The sequence below is a fragment of the Panulirus ornatus genome, chromosome 2 (assembly GCF_036320965.1).
Source record: "Panulirus ornatus isolate Po-2019 chromosome 2, ASM3632096v1, whole genome shotgun sequence".
Lineage (NCBI taxonomy): Eukaryota > Metazoa > Arthropoda > Malacostraca > Decapoda > Palinuridae > Panulirus > Panulirus ornatus.
In genome coordinates this window covers 73,148,748-73,167,065 of record NC_092225.1, presented here as the reverse complement: position 1 = coordinate 73,167,065, position 18,318 = coordinate 73,148,748, and the positions used below count along the sequence as shown (strand labels likewise).

At 40.4% G+C, this 18,318-nt stretch overlaps 1 protein-coding gene across 1 annotated transcript; it reads left to right on the top strand.

Annotated features, from left to right (window-relative positions):
* Nucleotides 1–2,155: 2,155 nt before the first annotated feature.
* On the top strand, nucleotides 2,156–15,184 carry LOC139752252 (uncharacterized). Its single transcript, XM_071668288.1, has 13 exons — nucleotides 2,156–2,180; nucleotides 2,785–2,913; nucleotides 3,043–3,298; nucleotides 5,835–5,869; nucleotides 6,362–6,487; nucleotides 6,624–6,885; nucleotides 9,510–9,647; nucleotides 9,783–9,790; nucleotides 10,287–10,406; nucleotides 10,543–10,756; nucleotides 13,648–13,784; nucleotides 14,489–14,608; nucleotides 14,748–15,184. Exons 1-13 carry the CDS (start codon nucleotides 2,169–2,171, stop codon nucleotides 15,006–15,008), a joined length of 1,818 nt encoding a protein of 605 aa, XP_071524389.1. The 5' UTR covers nucleotides 2,156–2,168; the 3' UTR covers nucleotides 15,009–15,184.
* The last annotated feature ends 3,134 nt before the right edge of the window (nucleotides 15,185–18,318 follow it).

The window sequence follows — 18,318 nt, the reverse complement described above, 5'->3', positions numbered from 1 at the left end:
GTATAATATCTTTAAAATTAGGCTTGATCATCACTTGTCACTATTGAATAATCTGATCAGTCACCATGATGCAGTGGTATATCATGCTACCTTCTCAACCACTGATCTCTCCCTGGCCATGTTGTGGTATCATGTTAGAATTGATCAACCCACGTCACCTGCTTTGAAAGAGTGATTAATTATGTTAAGATTCTTCAACATCAGAAATACTACAGGCTGGTAAGTCGAGAAGCTGGAGGCTCAAGCTTATTCTTAGTAATGTCTTTACAACAAAAAGTGAAGGGATGCATGTCGCTGGTGATGGCATGCATGACATATCCATGTTCGTTCTCCCGTATGACTTTCCTATAGAAAATTTCCCTCAGGCTTATCAATCCTGCAAGGTATTTTTTCATGCTTTCCTGCCGGCGTGTGCCGGAGGAAGTGGAGGATGAGGAACAAGAACCTTTATGTGTGTGTGTGTGTGTGTGTGTGTGTGTGTGTGTGTGTGTGTGTGTGTGTGTGTGTGTGTGTGTGTGTGTGTCATCGTTTCACCAACACTCCATATGTTTGGGAATGTGTTTGTGAATGATACGTGTGATGTGTGAATACCATTACATCACACGGACGCACACGTCTGTGACCACAAACTCAGGTATTGAAAAAGAGATTAACATTTTTCTGTCATCCGTGATAACCTTGTTAGTCCCGCCTGGTACGTGTTCTTCAATCCACAGTTGATTACCAGAGCATAACCAAAGCGACACCAACACATGCCTTGAGGCAGAAAGAAACAGTTCCTCAAATTTTCATATTTTGTGGTCAGACATCTACGATATACAGTTGATTTGTCTGATGAATTGCTTCTGATTTCCTCATCAGACTGAACAATGTTCACGCGTGTTTTTCATTGTCTCATTTTTTGATTCGGTATCTCACACCCCAGTATTGTCTGTGCGTTATTTCTAAAATACATGTCAGTGATGATTAACTCTTACATCTGTCCTTCGTTAATGTATTCCTCAGATATGATATATTTGTCTTCCCACACACACACACACACACACACACACACACACACACACACACACACATGGACCGTACGTTTCATAACGTTTTATTTCTAATAAAAAAAAAAAATCCATATAGGCTTAAACCACAACACGAACCATGCTGTGGCGTCATCATGTTTCTGAGAGGATAGACAGTGGTGTATTACCTCAGGACTGTCGTGACCGAGCTAAAGACATGCTGGTCCACCTCATGTAGGTCCAGTTGGCTTCATTACACAGATACCCTGGGAAAAGGTGGTCAAAGACTCCCAGATCTCGTGTGTGTGTTGTAAAGGCGACTGAGAGGGGTAGGAGCCTAAGAAAGCTGGATATCCTCACCTTCTTGTATCATCATATCCATTAACTGACAATGGAAAGAGCCATGAGAGGATCACAGAAAACAGCAACAACACGTCGGACAGTTTGGCAAATCCAACCATATCAACACCTCACTCGTGGAGATCAGGGGCTACCGTCCCCTACCTGCCAGCTGGCATAGGTCCTCCCAGCGGTGCTCTGTACGGTACTTGTTCTTATCATGCTCCTCTTCTAACAGGATCCAGTCTCCCATCATCATCGATCCTGGTAATGGATTCACTCTCATTTGTTCTTCAAGTTAGTTATCACATGGTTGGGAAGTCTTCCTCCATTCTCAGTTCACTTAGTCTATGGATACTCACAGCTTCTGCTGTAGTGTTCTCAGCAGCTTCTGGACGACTTTCATTACTAAGCCACCCTCACCTTCCACTTTTTGCGTCATACACTTGTACAAGGATGTTTCAATATTCCATCATCAACGGTTGATTAAACAGAGACTCTCTACGCCAAGATTGGGGTGGCAGTCTTCTGTTTATATATCTTAAATAGATATTTGGAGTGCAACGAAAATTAAGGTGACTGTCACAACAAGTGTAAGAGATGAAGGAACCTCAGCTTGTTCCTGTGTAGGTTAGACAAAACTTCAGTAATAATGACACTGCTGCTTGCCTTTCCCTGGGAGAAGGAAAACTGTCGAGTAATGTTTGGACCTTGGTTGACTCTGACGTCATATCAAAGGCTCATCTTGGGCTATAAAGCCTGGCTGGAGGCCAGGGAGGAACCAGTGCCTGCTGAGCATCCAGACATAACACTACCACCATGTTCATCTCTGTGAGTTGGTCATATCTTTAACTCGTAACCAAGCATCATGAACCTGACAACAAATTGTTGGTTGGAAACTGTTTGATGATCAAATTTCGTAGCTTTAAGCTATTTCTTTTTTCTTGCAAAAGAATTGATAGGTAACTGAAGTTTATGCCCAAATTCTGAAAATTTCAAAGAAATCATTAAAATTCATGAATTACATTCCCATCAAAAACACTTCATCCATGGCAATGATCACAGAGTATTTCTTATCATGTCGGAAGCTTGGGTCACGAACGGAAACACTATTCCAGGCTAGTCCATACATGGAACAAACAAAAATAGAAAAGAAATAAAGCGAAAAGCGTAGTTAGTAATCGAACAATTATCGAGGAAGTAGAACATAAAATCTTAGTTTCAAGGATTTGAGGTATCACAAAGATATCACAAAGGCCCATCCTTTAGTTACCAAAGGACGCGCAGCAATCATCTGACACAGAAACCTGCCAGGTCGTAGCGAGTTCTGTACACTCCTTGGTTTGAGTTGTGAATTTTCTTTACCAATGGATATATTTTCCTAACTCTTTCCTGAGAAACTAACAACTAATGACTATCTACCATCCTCCTGCAGGTGCTGCTGGTGTGTATGCTTGTGGCCGGGGGTACGGCCCTCCCAGGAGGCTTCGGAGGTGGATTTGGAGGAGGATATGGAGGAGGAGGAGGAGGAGGAGGAGGAGGAGGCTACGGAGGCTATGCCAATGTACGTCTTAATGTCTTACAAAAAAAAAATAACATCTATGTTGATATTTATCAAAACATTCAACTATGACCAATTATAACATGAAAAAGTTGAGAAATATTAATAAGTATATGCATACCATGTTCACAGGTGGCCCTGCCTTATGGCTTCCGATACGGGGTATCGGCCGGCCCCACCAACTTCGGACAGTGGGAGGGCGGCGACGGTCATGGTAACGCCCAAGGAAAGTATTACGTGAATCTGCCTGATGGTCGCGTGCAGAAGGTCCGCTACTGGGTTGACGGGAGCGGCTACCATGCGTCCGTGTCGTACCTGGGCACCGCTAAGTATCCTGCCTCCTATGGTCATGGTGGCGGTGGTGGCGGTGGTTATGGTCATGGTTATGGTTATGGTCGCTAACACTACCATGAACCAACGCAGAGGAACACGAAATGTCATATGTGCTCATGTTCCTCATCTGAAGTGTTTGTTGTCAGTAAGTCATCTTTCAACTTTACAGTCAAGCAGATCTAAGAAACCATGTAAAAATGGCCAGTTCCACTGGACCATATATGACTCTGTCCAGTTAATATTTTGGAGTCTGTTTCCTTTCGTCTACCATAAACAACCTCCAACCCTTCCCTCGTACAACTAGCTACACCAACTGAATATTTGGATAATGATATCATAGTTAAGTTATAGAGTTCATTTAACATTTGTTGACCTTGTCGTTGTCAAATATAAAAGAATATATGTATATAATGACTGAATAAATATGAATAAGTGACCAAGTATATTTCTCGTTATTCCTAAATAAACATGATGTAATTGCCTGGAAAACTTTAATTGTAAAGATGCATTCTTTTCGACCATTTCAAATTGATATGTCAGTTGAGACTGACATAAGGTAAACTTAGTGATGTTCTTAAAAGTTCTCAGCCTCAACAGTACTAATACTACTCATAACACCTTTAGATCCGAAGGTAATCATGTGATAATAGATTTAAGTGAAATAATATTGAATCTTCGTGAACCTAAACACATTGTTTCTTAAACTAAAATGTTCTCAGTGTCATTCACCTTAAAGTAAAAACTAAAGGAAATAACATATTGCCTAATTCACCACAATCCTAATTTACTATTACTACTCATATTTACATAAGACCAAGGAACACGGTATATCTATGTTGGAAATGTAGCCGTAACGTGCAAGTTGTTAGTTGTAAACATTGAAGAGATCATCAGATAAAAAGTAAATAATGGTTGGCCAACAATCGTGTGGGGTCATAAACCAAGAAAGTGGTACAGTGACCCAAAAGGACAGGAGGGTGAGGAAACACTGGTGGTGGACTGTAGCCTCACCCCGGCGGGGCCACCACCAAGCGCCTGTCTGGCATACATGTCAGCGTTACCTACCACTATGCGTCTACATTTCTCTAAGACTTCAGGCGATCTCGGGGATGAGCAATAACGTCATTGGTTATCAAAATTGTCCATAAAGTATTGTACATTTTGCCAAATGGTCAAGATAGTTCCTTTCATTCTCGGTCCTAAGGGATGCATGAAGGAAATGAAATCATTGTTACAATTAGATATCCTTCTTATTATGGACTGATGACGTTAATATATTTTCAGTTTCATAAGGTCCCTACTCTTCCACCTTTTACCTTCGTTTACATAATCTTAATGGTTTATTCTTTGAGTCGTACATGTTATGCTTGCGAAATTGTAATAAAAAATCGCTGACTAGGATTTCGTTGATGTGACAGACGTAATCTAGAGTTTACATTAAACAGTCATACCCTTGCTCGAAAATGGATCTTCAAACGTTGCTTCGGCGAGTTTATACAGATATGGACAAGGACTTCGTTTTTTCTGTTAGTTGTAGTTATCTATCAGTTTATCGTATTTGCTAGAATAATGGAAGGACGTTAAATGAAGTTGATATGAGTAAGGTCAAATCGTTCAGACATATCTGTACGTCTGACTAGGATTCAACAAACTCATGTTGTCATCTTGGTTAGGACGGTCAGCCTAGTCTTCACCATCATCACCCTCGTACATCTTTGCATATACATTAATACCACAACTGTATCTACATAACAACAACGCAAGGATACTTTTCCTCAAGACAGTCATCTTTCTCAGTCCAGCTCTGCAGTTTCGACGATCCTCATGGAAACTTGTTAACAGATCATTCACCAATAAGGAAAGTAAATGATCTTTTGCTTCAATATACAGTCCAATAACCCTGACCTAAGTCTCATTCAGTAACGTAAGTACCTTTTGAGTTATTACCTTCCTCAATATCGGAGCCAGAAACTGGATAAACCAAAATGAAGATGCTTCTCCTAGATTCCTACCGTAGTTCCTTCACTTTTCACCTCTGCCTCCTACAACTTCATCAAGACGTAATGCTGTATTTCAATGACATTCTGTACGCTTATCTGGTTATGCACCGGTTTCATACCACACGCTTCTGCATCTCTCATACGAACCTTCAAATTCCATGGAGTTTTCAGAACTACAGCTTCACAAATGTGTTTCTTGGCCACACTCAACCAAGTAGTTTATGAAACAGAAAGCACAATAACCTTCTACTGAGCTGTCACTTACTTTGGAAACATAAGGAATAGAATCTTAGTTGTTGCCTGATACGAGTGAGTGTAGCAATCCTAACAACTGTTTAAAATTCACCAGAAATAAACTGATCTTACAAACACCTGCGGAAGGAATGAAAGAAGCTGGAATTGTGCGCTGTGTGTACAGAGGCCTCTTCCTTACCTGCATTCTAATTCCATTTTCTGTTAAGGATGAAAACCTCCTTGTCATGTTGAAGCCTTGGCCAACTCCGACGGTGGAAAAGAAAAGCTGCTGAGTAAGGATCCTGCTGGAGGTATAAAGCCTGGCCGGAGACCAGGGAGAAGCCAGTCCCTGCTGAGAATCCCAGCACTACACTACCAACATGTTCATCTCAGTGAGTTAACCAGTAGGAAGGGGGGTCACGCCTTACATAGCAAGTCGTTGACTGAAAATAAAATACACATTTACCAAAGAGAAATGTCAAATATTCGTACTAATTATGATAATTTTTGTTCAGTATTGGTGATAATTACTGATGCTTTGACATTGAAATTCATTGTGCATTTAGAGCAGATAGGAGTAACAAGAGAGGAAATTAATCGTCACTAAGATTATAGATGCTATGAGACTGAAGGAAGTCCAAGAGACTTTAATAAGGTGTTACATGCACACCAGATTAGGGCATATGAAGTTATATCTAAAATATATGAATGACAAGGAAGAATAGCATTAATAGTTTAAGTAAATGCAAAGCGTCATGAGTCGGACCTTTTTCGTGGTAGTCGGGAACGCTAACAGCTAGGCTATGATTGCAAAAGGTCCTTCCAAGGGTTCGAACCCTGGCTGTTGGAGAGTGTTATATGTGATTACATACGTCTTCCTGCAGGTGCTGCTTGTGTGCCTGCTCGTGGCCGGTGGTAAGGCTCTACCAGGAGGCTTTGGAGGAGGATTTGGAGGTGGATATGGAGGAGGCGGTGGAGGAGGAGGAGGAGGATACGGAGGCTATGCCAATGTACGTCTTAATGTTTTCAAAAATATCTCACAAATATAACCTCAATACTGATATATCTTAAAACATCCAACTATGAACAATTATAACATGTTAAAGATGTGATAAACTAATAAGTATATTCATACCATGTTCACAGGTGCCCCTGCCTTATGGCTTCCGATACGGGGTATCGGCCGGCCCCACCAACTTCGGACAGTGGGAGGGCGGCGACGGTCATGGTAACGCCCAAGGAAAGTATTACGTGAATCTGCCTGATGGTCGCGTGCAGAAGGTCCGCTACTGGGTTGACGGGAGCGGCTACCATGCGTCCGTGTCGTACCTGGGCACCGCTAAGTATCCTGCCTCCTATGGTCATGGTGGTGGTGGTGGTGGTGGTTATGGTCATGGTTATGGTTATGGTCGCTAACATTACCATGGAACACCCCTGATGAACATGACTTGTTACATGCTTCCTGTTCCTCATCTGAAGTGTTTGTCGTCAGTAAGTCATCTTTCAACTTTACAGTCAAGCAGATCTAAGAAACCATGTAAAAACGGCCAGATCCACTGGACCATATATGACTAAGTCCAGTTAATATTGTGGAGTATATTTCCTTTCCTCTACCATAAACAACCTCCAACCCTTCCCTCGTACAACTAGCTACACCAGCTGAATATTTGGATAATGATATTATAGTTACATTACAGAGTTCATTTAACATCTGTTGACTTTGTCGTTGTCAAATATAAAAGAATATATGTATATAATAACTGAATAAATATGAATAAGTGACCAAGTATATTTCTCGTTATTCCTAAATACACGGATGATTTAATGCCTAGAAAACTTTAGTTATAAAGATACATTCCTTTCGACCATTTCAAATTGATATGTCAGTTGAGACTGACATAAGGTAAACTTAGTGATGTTCCTAAAGGTCCTCAGCTTTAAAAGTACTAATAAAATTCATAACACCTTTAGATCCGAAGGTAATCATGTGATAATAGATTTAAGTGAAATAGGTTATAAACCAAGAAAGTGGTAGAGTGAGCCAAAAGGACAGGAGGGTTAGGAAACACTGGTGGTGGACTGTAGCCTCACCCCGGCGTGGCCACCACCAGCGGTTGTCTGGTATACAACATGTCAGCGTTACCTCCCACTATACGTCTACATTTCTCTTAAGATTTCAGTCGATCTCGCGGATGAGCAATAACGTCACTTACGTAAGATGTTATATACCTTTACTGTATTCATTGGTTATCAAAATTGTCCATAAAGTATTGTACATTTTGCCAAATGATCAAGATAGTTCCTTTCATTCTCGGTCCTAAGGGACGCATGAAGGAAATGAAATCATTGTTACAATTAGATATCCTTCTTATTATGGACTTATGACGTTAATATATTTTCAGATTCATAAGGTCCCTAATCCTCCACCTTCTACCTTCGTTTACATAAACTTAATGATTTATTCTTTGAGTCGTACCTGTTTGCTTGCGAAATTGTAATAAAAAATCGCTGACTAGGTTTCGTTGATGTGACAGACGTAACTCAAGAGTTTACATTAAAGTCATACCTTAGCTCAAAAATGGATCTTCAAACGTTGCTTCGGCGAGTTCATACATGTCATTACGTGAATCAGGTGCTGGATATAATTTCTGTATATCATATTTGGTCACAAAACCTATGATACCGATACATTTCCCAAGGGACAGATCATTGCTACAAAGCAGACCGTGGCCACCATGCTGTGTGGACAACTACCTTTGTGGTGGTGCGTCACTGCCGGCAGCAAAATCCAGGCTGAGGGTGCTGGGTACAAGTGTCGTCTTACTGTACACTTTTCCCAATTCCTGGCATTCCAGTCGCTGATGACACCCCATAATATGATGCTTTCCACACACGAAAGATACTTGTGTGCTTCACATACACAATTCCTCGCCGGTACAACTAGGATACATAAATATACTTATTGAAACATATGAATATAAATCACAACTCTTTCACTCAGATATGGACAAGGACTTCGTATTTTCTGTTAGTTGTAGCTATCTATTAGTGTATTGTATTTGCTAGAATTATGGAAGGATGTTAGATAAAGTTGATATGAGTAAGATCAAACCGTTCAGACATATCTGTACGTCTGACTAGGATTCAACAAATTCATGTCATCTTGGTTAGGACGGTCAACCTAGTCTTCAACAACAGACATTTTCTCATTACCCTCGCACAACCTTGCGTATACACTAATACCACAACTGTATCTACATAACAAGCAAAGCACATCGACGTTTCGTGTTTGGCAACAACGCAAGGATACTTTTCCTCAAGACAGTCATCTTCCTCAGTCCAGCTCTGCAGTTAACCACGATCCTCATGGAAACTTGTTAACAGATCATTCACCAATAAGGAAAGTAAATCATCTTTTGCTTCAATGTACAGTCCAATAACCCTGACCTAAGTCTCATTCAGTAACGTAAGTATCTTTTGAGTTATTACCTTCCTCAATATCGGAGCCAGAAACTGGATAAACCAAGATGACGATGCTTCTCCTAGATTCCTACTGTAGTTACTTCACTTTTCACCTTTGCCTCCTACAACTTCATCAAGACGTAATGCTGTATTTCAATGACATTCTGTACGCTTATCTGGTTATGCACCGGTTTAATACCACACACTTCTGCATCTCTCATACGAACCTTCAAATTCCATGGAGTTTTCAGAACTACAGCTTCACAAATGTGTTTCTTGGCCACACTCACCCAAGTAGTTTACGAAACGGAAAGCACATCGACCTTCTACTAACTAAGCTGTCACTTACTTTGGAAACATAAGGAATAGAATCTTAGTTGTTGCCTGATACGAGTGAGTGTAGCAATCCTAACAACTGTTTAAAATTCACCAGAAATAAACTGATCTTACAAACACCTGCGGAAGGAATGAAAGATGCTGGGAGTGTGCGTTGTGTACAGAGGCCTCTTCCTTACCTGCATTCTAATTCCATTTTCTGTTAAGGATAAAAACCTTCTTGTCATATTGAAGCCTTGGCCAACTCCCACGGTGGAAAAGAAAAGCTGCTGAGTAAGGATCCTGCTGGAGGTATAAAGCCTGGCCGGAGACCAAGGGGGAATCAGTGTCTGCTCAGCATCCCAGCACTACACTACCAACATGTTCATCTCAGTGAGTTAACCAAGAGTTGGTTCAGTAGGAGGGAGGGTCATGCCTGACATAGCAAGTCGTTGGCTGAAAATAAAATACACATTTACCAAAAAGAAATGTCAAATATTCGTACTAATCTTATTCATTTCTGTTCAGTATTGGTGGTAATTATAGATGCTTTGATACTGAAAGTCGTAAAGCTTTTAGGGCGGATAAGAGTAACAAGAGATGAAATTAATCGTCACTAAGATTATAGATGCTATAAGACTGAAGAAAGGCCAAGAGACTTTAATAAGGTGTTACATGCACACCAGATTAGGGCATATGAATTTATATCTCATATAAATGACAAAGAAAAATAGCATTAATAGTTTAAGTAAATACAGATAGGAAACATAAAAGCCCAACTTATATATATATATATATATATATATATATATATATATATATATATATATATATATATATATTCACACACACACGAATATAGTGGATATTAATGCGCACTTTAATAGAACACAATACCCTCCAAGCGTCAGGAGTCAGACCTTTTCCGTGGTAGTCGGGAACTTAACAGCTAGGCTATGATCACAAAAGGTCTTTGGTTCGAATCCTGGCTGTCGGAGAATGTTATATGTAATCACATATGTCTTCCTGCAGGTTCTGCTTGTGTGCCTGCTCGTGGCCGGTGGTAAAGCTCTACCAGGAGGCTTTGGAGGAGGATTTGGAGGTGGATATGGAGGAGGTGGGGGAGGAGGAGGCTACGGAGGCTATGCCAATGTACGTCTTAATGTCTTCAAAAATATCTCACAAATATAACCTCAATACTGATATATCTTAAAACATCTAACTATGAACAATTATATCATGTTAAAGATGTGATAAACTGATAAGTATATACATACCATGTTCACAGGTGGCCCTGCCTTATGGCTTCCGATACGGGGTATCGGCCGGCCCCACCAACTTCGGACAGTGGGAGGGCGGCGACGGTCATGGTAACGCCCAAGGAAAGTATTACGTGAATCTGCCTGATGGTCGCGTGCAGAAGGTCAGCTACTGGGTTGACGGGAGCGGCTACCATGCGTCCGTGTCGTACCTGGGCACCGCTAAGTATCCTGCCTCCTATGGTCATGGTGGTGGTGGTGGTGGTGGTTATGGTCATGGTTATGGTTATGGTCGCTAACACTACCATGAACCGTCGCTGAGGAACATGACCAATTATATGCACTCTCTTTCCAGGAGTAAAGTGTTAGTTGTTAGTAAATCATCTTATTCTTTAAAGATCAAGAAGCTCGAAGAGAATTTCATGTGAAAACAGCTAGATATACCGGGCCATATATGACTGTCCAAACATAAATTCGAGATTTGTTTCCAGCTTCCTCTCCCCTAAGCAGCCTCCAATCCTTCTCTCGTACAACAATTAACTATATACCAACTGAATATTTGGAATATCATATCATGATTACATTATAGAGGTTATTTTAAGAATTTTGACTCTTTCAAATATATGTATATATCAAATAAATGTGAACATATAAGAAAATACATTTGATGAATTTCCTTGTAAACGAGAGCTTTCATGCGGAGGGAAACTTTCATGGCAAAGATGCTTTCAGTTTTATCATTTGAAACTGAAATGTCTGTTAGGACTAACATATAGTAATCTTCATGACGTTAATAAAAGTCCTCAGTCGCAACAATACCAAGTATATTGATCAAACCTCTTAATCCACAGAACATTATGTGATGAATGATTTACATGAAATAATACTGAATTTTTGAGACCGGGAACCGATTCTTTGATATTTCGTAAACATTTTGATGGTCCCTTCACAAGAGCCTTAGAAGAAAGGCACTCTTTCACACACTGCCTCATTCCTCACTATCTTGATCAGTGATAACTACTCATAAATGAAACGGGGAAAGCTAGGCTGGAAAAGTGGCCTTAGCTTAAAAGCAGCAAGTCGTGAAAATTGAACAGAACATCAGGTGAAAAATAAGTCAAGCTTGGCCACCAGTTAATAAGGAAACAAACTTGGAGAGTGGTGAAGTGAGCCATAAAGAGCGGAAGCGAGGAATCCTTGGTGATGGACTGAGGCCAGACGCCGGGAGGCTTATTTTCCCTCTACCCCTGGTGTGGGCAGCACCAGGCGGGGTGCTTGAGGCACACTACATTAATACCACCTCCCAATACAGACATTTCTCTACTAAGTCAATCCATCACTCACATGAGAAACAACAGTGCATAGTAAAGATGTATATCCTTACAGTGTTGATATGGTTATCCAATGTTTCGTAACTGTACAAGAATTACGTTTTCATTATTTTCTGGATCTTGTACAAAGGAAGTGATATCGTTGTATTACAGTTAAATAACCCCTCCTATAATGAATCTTAGTTATCAGTTTAATAAGGTCCCGACACGTGCACCTTTTACCTTGTTACATAGACAATGTTCAGTTATATATGAGTCGTACTAGGTAACTTTTGCAGAACTAAAACAGAAAATCGCTTACTAAGTTTTCAGAAATATTTGATGCGACGGACCAAAACCATGAGTCTGATTAATCAAACATAATAATGTTCGAAAAAAAAAATCTCAAATGGTGCTTCAGTGAGCCTGTACAATACAAACTGTGGCCATCACGCTGACCTGACAGTTCATTCCTGCCCGTTAGTACAACGTGCAGCGCAGGACCACAAATACAGACCAGGCGGACAATGCTGGGTAATAGTGTTGCCATATTGTATGTACCCTATACCCACTTCCTGTCACGTCACTCACTGATGACATCATGTAATATGTCGCTTTCCACACACACAAGATACTTATGCGCTTCTATACACACAAATACTCGCCGTTACAACGAGGATACATAATACATACCTACCGAAACAAGCTAACCCGCACCATAACCATCTCATTACCGAAAGGCCAAGAACTGTGTATCTTGGGTTAGTTGTGACCATATACTAGTTCGTCATTTTCCAGTATTTGGAAGAAAAATACATAAAGTGGATAAAAAGATCAAACCGTTCATCAAATGGGAACATTTTTCCCCATCCCCCTCGTACACCCTCCCACATACTGTAATATAATTGATATATCTACATCATAAGACAAAGCACATCTCTTTGGTTCCATGTTCAGTAACAACGACAGGATACCTTTCATCAAGACAAGTCATCTCCTTCTTCAGTCCAGCTTCATATTTAACCACAATCCTCCTGGAAACTTATCAACAGATCAATCATTCATGAGAGAGGTGATCTATCTTCTGCATCAGTATACAGACCAATGACTCTTACCTAAATCTTATTCAGAGATAGGGTTATTGTCAAAAGTAAAAGGATTTCTCTACCGTTAGAAGATATGGTCTATTATCAGACACACAGTAACCTAAGTAGCTTTAGTCATTACCTTCTTGAACGTCGTAACCAGCTTCTCCCAGCTTCCGGCATGAGTTTCTCTTCATTTCAGCTTTGTTCCTTCCAACGTCATCAGAACGTAATGTATCTTAAAGACAATATTTCTTGTTCTGGTCTGGCTATGCACAAGTTACATAACAGACACTTCCGCATCTCTCATATATACCTTCAAATTCTATGGTATTATCAGGTTTATAGTTTGAGAAATATTGTGTTTCTTGGTTACAGACAGAAGTAGTTTCTGAAATGCATAGATGATCACTCTTTTAGTAGGAAGTTATTAAGAATAGATACATCATTCTCATAGAATGTTAGATAGCTGTGTCGACATCTGATAGATTTAGTGATTCAAAAATTTTATCTTACTTTAGAAACATGAAGAAAACACTTTAGGTTGTTGCTGAATATGAGTGACTGTACAAATTCTATCTGTTCAATACAATTCACTTGAATAAACTGATTGTATTAACACATGTGGAAAGGATGAAAGATATTGCGTTATGTACAGAGTGTGTAAAGAAGCCTCATGCAAAAATGCATTCTAATTTCAATCACTTTGAAGGATGAGAACCTCCTTATCATGTTGAAGCCTTGGCCAACAATCAGGATGGAAAAGAAAAGCTGCTGAGTAAGGATCCTGCTGGAGGTATAAAGCCTGACTGGAGATCAGGAAAGAGCCAGTGTCGACTCAGCAACCTAGCGCTACACTACAACATGTTCATCTCCGTGAGTTAACCAAATGTTGGTTCAGTACGAAGGGTAATACCTTTGACATTAAGTCATTGGTTGAAGAGTTCATAAACATACTACAAATTTAAGATCCAAATACTGGAATCATCATACTGAATATCGTTCAATATTGGTGGTGAATACTTAAGTTATGATAGGGATAGTTGTTAAGGATTTGGCACAGATAAGAGCAAAGACATGAAATGAATCGTCCCTGATATTGTCATTAGTTCTATATAAATGATGGAAGTCCACAAGGATTTCTTGAAGTGTTATCAGCTCACTAGAAAACTGCTTATTCCGTTAAATGTCATTACATAACTGAAAATAATAAGTATAGCATGAATAGTTCACACATATACAAAACGTTTCGATAAGTTAATTCTACGGAACATAAAAGCCCAACTTCATGATCTACTGAAAGAAAACAATTTTCATAAAAAATGTATATAAAATTAACTGAAGTGATGATAGTGAAGGTGTTCGTTATAACCACAAAGTCATAATCTCTGGTCCAGCCAAGGTATGGCAGAGTGTGTGGCAGCCTCGTCGTCACTATCATTATTGTGCCTCTCTAGATTATGGTGTTAGTTCTTTATTCCCCTTGCCTTAATCTGTGAACATACTTAACCTATAAATACATTTTCCAGACTCTTGCCTAAGATAATGACAAATGGCAACTACCTAATGTCTTCCTACAGGCGCTGCTGGTGTGTATACTCGTGGCCGGGGGTACGGCTCTCCCAGGAGGATTTGGAGGAGGCTTTGGTGGAGGAGGTTATGGAGGAGGAGGAGGGGGAGGCTACGGAGGCTATGCCAATGTAGGTTCTAATAACTTGCAAATAATTTCAAAATGATAACATGTATGTTATTGTTTTCTATAAGGAAACTCCAATATGAACAAGTACAACTTCACAAATATAAGACAAAGAAATAAGGACTCATATGCCATATCCACAGGTGGCCCTGCCTTATGGCTTCCGATACGGGGTATCGGCCGGCCCCACCAACTTCGGACAGTGGGAGGGCGGCGACGGTCATGGTAACGCCCAAGGAAAGTATTACGTGAATCTGCCTGATGGTCGCGTGCAGAAGGTCCGCTACTGGGTTGACGGGAGCGGCTACCATGCGTCCGTGTCGTACCTGGGCACCGCTAAGTATCCTGCCTCCTATGGTCATGGTGGTGGTGGTGGTGGTTATGGTCATGGTTATGGTCGCTAACACTACCATGGACGACCACTACGGATCATAACCAGTTATAAAACTTTTACTCTCCTCTTCCACACGTCTATTTCCTCACTGATCGTAATTTTCTCATTAAGTCCTCCCCTCACCCTGGCCAATTAAGATGCATTACACAACTCGGCGATTAACATTTGCAGAATATGTTGAGCTTATGAATATATGATTGTTCATATGTACTAAATAAATGCTTAAGAATCGATGACACGGTTTTATTCACACATTTCACTTAAATGTAGATCTGGACAGAGGAGGAGGGGGATTGTCGGGATCAAAGGCATCCCTGCGTTTTACCAAACAAGGAACCAAGGAGATGCATCTTGTCTTGTTACATGCAAATACATACTAGTGTGATTAAGGCATATGGATGGTTGTTCGCAGGTGACGGCAAACTTTTGACAGTTTGTCGATCGTCCTACCCGAGCAGAGGAGAGCATATATATACAGAATGAATCTGAACAGCATGATCTACCTCACACGATTTCAAAATAACGCCACTGCAGACACTACGAAATACATTAAAAAACAATATTACCACGCCTAACTCAAACACCGCAGCTCTTACCCTTTCTTTGGAGTGTTGTTGTGATCTGTGTATGGACAATGAATGCTGTCACCAGCGAGTGAAAAAGCGTACGAAATGGGCAGAGTATGACAACAACTGTACCCAGCACCGATAGCCTAGCTTTGTTGTTGCTGGACGAGCGCTGCACCCTGAGTGCTGCACCACCACGCACGAGTTGGTTGTCACATCAGCATAGTAACAACGGTTTGCATTGTAATAATGATCTTTCTCATCTAAAGTGGGTAACCCATAGAAAATGGGTTTTGTGGTTCAAAGTTGATATGTATGAAGTATCTTTACTACCGAGCACTCCTAATAAAGTCCACAGCCTCATCGAAGTATGATTTTTAATCTTTTTTAGATAGTCAGTATGACCTTAATCAGAACCTATGGTCTCGTCTATCCAATTACAGGTTAAATCAGTGGAATACACCTCTTTAATTCGATCAATCATTCTACTCTCCCTTTCCTTCATATACGAACGAACTCTATACCTACATTCATCCAGTCCTTAGGCACGTCACCTTGAATCAAAGACACCTCGAACAATTTTGCCAGCCAGTCAGCAACACTGACGGGTCTCACTGACAAATCAAGGTAGAGTCCTGTCAACTCCTGACGCTTTATCACACTACACCGTGAGTAGTGCTTGCACTACCTTCTCTGTTTTCACCGTCACGTCCGCCAAGACCCTCGCTCCGTACGTTATCTCGTCATGAAACACAACAAAACCTCTTCCATATGTATCATCCAGCACATTTAGTAGTCCTTCACTCACTTGATCTCTATTTTGCATGTTTGCTTTCAACTACTCCCTCGCTCGATCCTGGTTGTTAGAGGTTTGTATGATATATATATACATATATATATATATATATATATATATATATATATATATATATATATATATATATATATATACAAGAAAGACATGAATAAAATCGTGCTATCAATTCTTATGAATTTATTTCATTTGCATGAACAATTACATATGCATAAGAACATCATAGTCAGCTAATGTTGAATGTTTCCTTATATAAAACTTCAAAGTCTAAAAGGGGCACATACTAAGAAAGTTATAGTACTGGAGGGAAGAAAGGTAGGGATGGAAATGGCAGAGATAATGAAAAAGTATAATATAACTGGTAACGTTCCTTGTGATGGTGCGTCATCCGTGATAGCATTATCGACCATAACCATAACCATGACCATAACCACCACCACCACCACCACCACCATGACCATAGGAGGCAGGATACTTAGCGGTGCCCAGGTACGACACGGACGCATGGTAGCCGCTCCCGTCAACCCAGTAGCGGACCTTCTGCACGCGACCATCAGGCAGATTCACGTAATACTTTCCTTGGGCGTTACCATGACCGTCGCCGCCCTCCCACTGTCCGAAGTTGGTGGGGCCGGCCGATACCCCGTATCGGAAGCCATAAGGCAGGGCCACCTGTGAACATGGTATGTGAATCCTTATTCCTTTGTCTTGTTTACGAAGTTGTTCTTGTTCATATTGGAATTTCTTTATAGAAATCAATAACATGCATGTTCTCAATTTGAAATTATTCGGAAGACAGTAAAACATACATTGGCATAGCCTCCGTAACCTCCTCCTCCTCCTCCTCCTCCTCCTCCATATCCTCCTCCAAAGCCTCCACCTCCAAATCCTCCTGGGAGAGCAGTGCCCCCGGCCACGACTATGCTTATCAGCAGCACCTGCAGGAAGACAGCGGGTGGTCATCAGTTTTCAATATCCTACCGAAAATTCTGGAAAATGTACCCAGAAGCAAAGTAAATTCAGATATTAAGACAAGGAGAATATGGAACTAACCCCACGACCAAGAGAGGCGCTGTAATCAATGTGGTGAACTTGATAATGACTGCTACCTGCCCTCCCACATCATGGCTAAAGACTGAGCTTGTAGCTCTGGTAAACTCCACTCTCATCACTTTAACACATTCAGTTTGACATTCATAGTAACTTTATTTCATACTTATTCCTTGCGTTATATTTTTCATTAACTTGATCATGAACTTGCATATCTATAGTTCATAAAGTTAACTTATGAACATCATATATATCAAAAACAGACTAATTTTAGATACTAAGTTACGTAAATGAGATTTGACAGAATATGAAACTTCGAGAAATGCTCGTGGACTTTCATCAGTATTATGATATTCATTCTTAGAGACGACTCGCTCTGTCTTTTATAGTCTACACATGAAAGAAATAATTAACTACTTTCAATATTATCGATGTAATATCTAAAACCAACACAAATACGACTTTGAATATCATATCAAAATTATATGCTTCTTTAATTTGGTAATTGTTAATACAACGTTCAACACGTGAATTCGTTTCAAGTGCATTTCTCTCCCTACTGATCCCAACAGCTGACCAACTCACAGAGATGAACATGTTGGAAGTGAAGTGTTGGGACGCTGAGCAGACACTGGTTCCTCCCTGGTGTCCAGTCAGGCTTTATACCTCCTGCTGGATCCCTTATTCAGCAGTTTTTCTTTTCCATCAACACAATGGACAAAGGTTCCACCATGACCACTTAAAACTGAAGCTTCTTTGCACACAACCCTTATAGCCACGATTCTTTCGTTCCCTCTACAGGCGTTACTATACTGTTTAATTCTGGTGAACTGTAAAAACTTTTTAGAACTGCTACACTCAGTCATATAATACAGCAGATTGAATGTTTT

What these genes read in the sequence shown, in the direction of transcription:
- LOC139752252 (XM_071668288.1), top strand. An exon ending in GCTACGGAGGCTATGCCAAT is followed by an intron (nt 2,914 to 3,042) that starts GTACGTCTTAAT and finishes CCATGTTCACAG; the next exon opens with GTGGCCCTGCCTTATGGCTT. An exon ending in GCTACGGAGGCTATGCCAAT is followed by an intron (nt 14,609 to 14,747) that starts GTAGGTTCTAAT and finishes CCATATCCACAG; the next exon opens with GTGGCCCTGCCTTATGGCTT.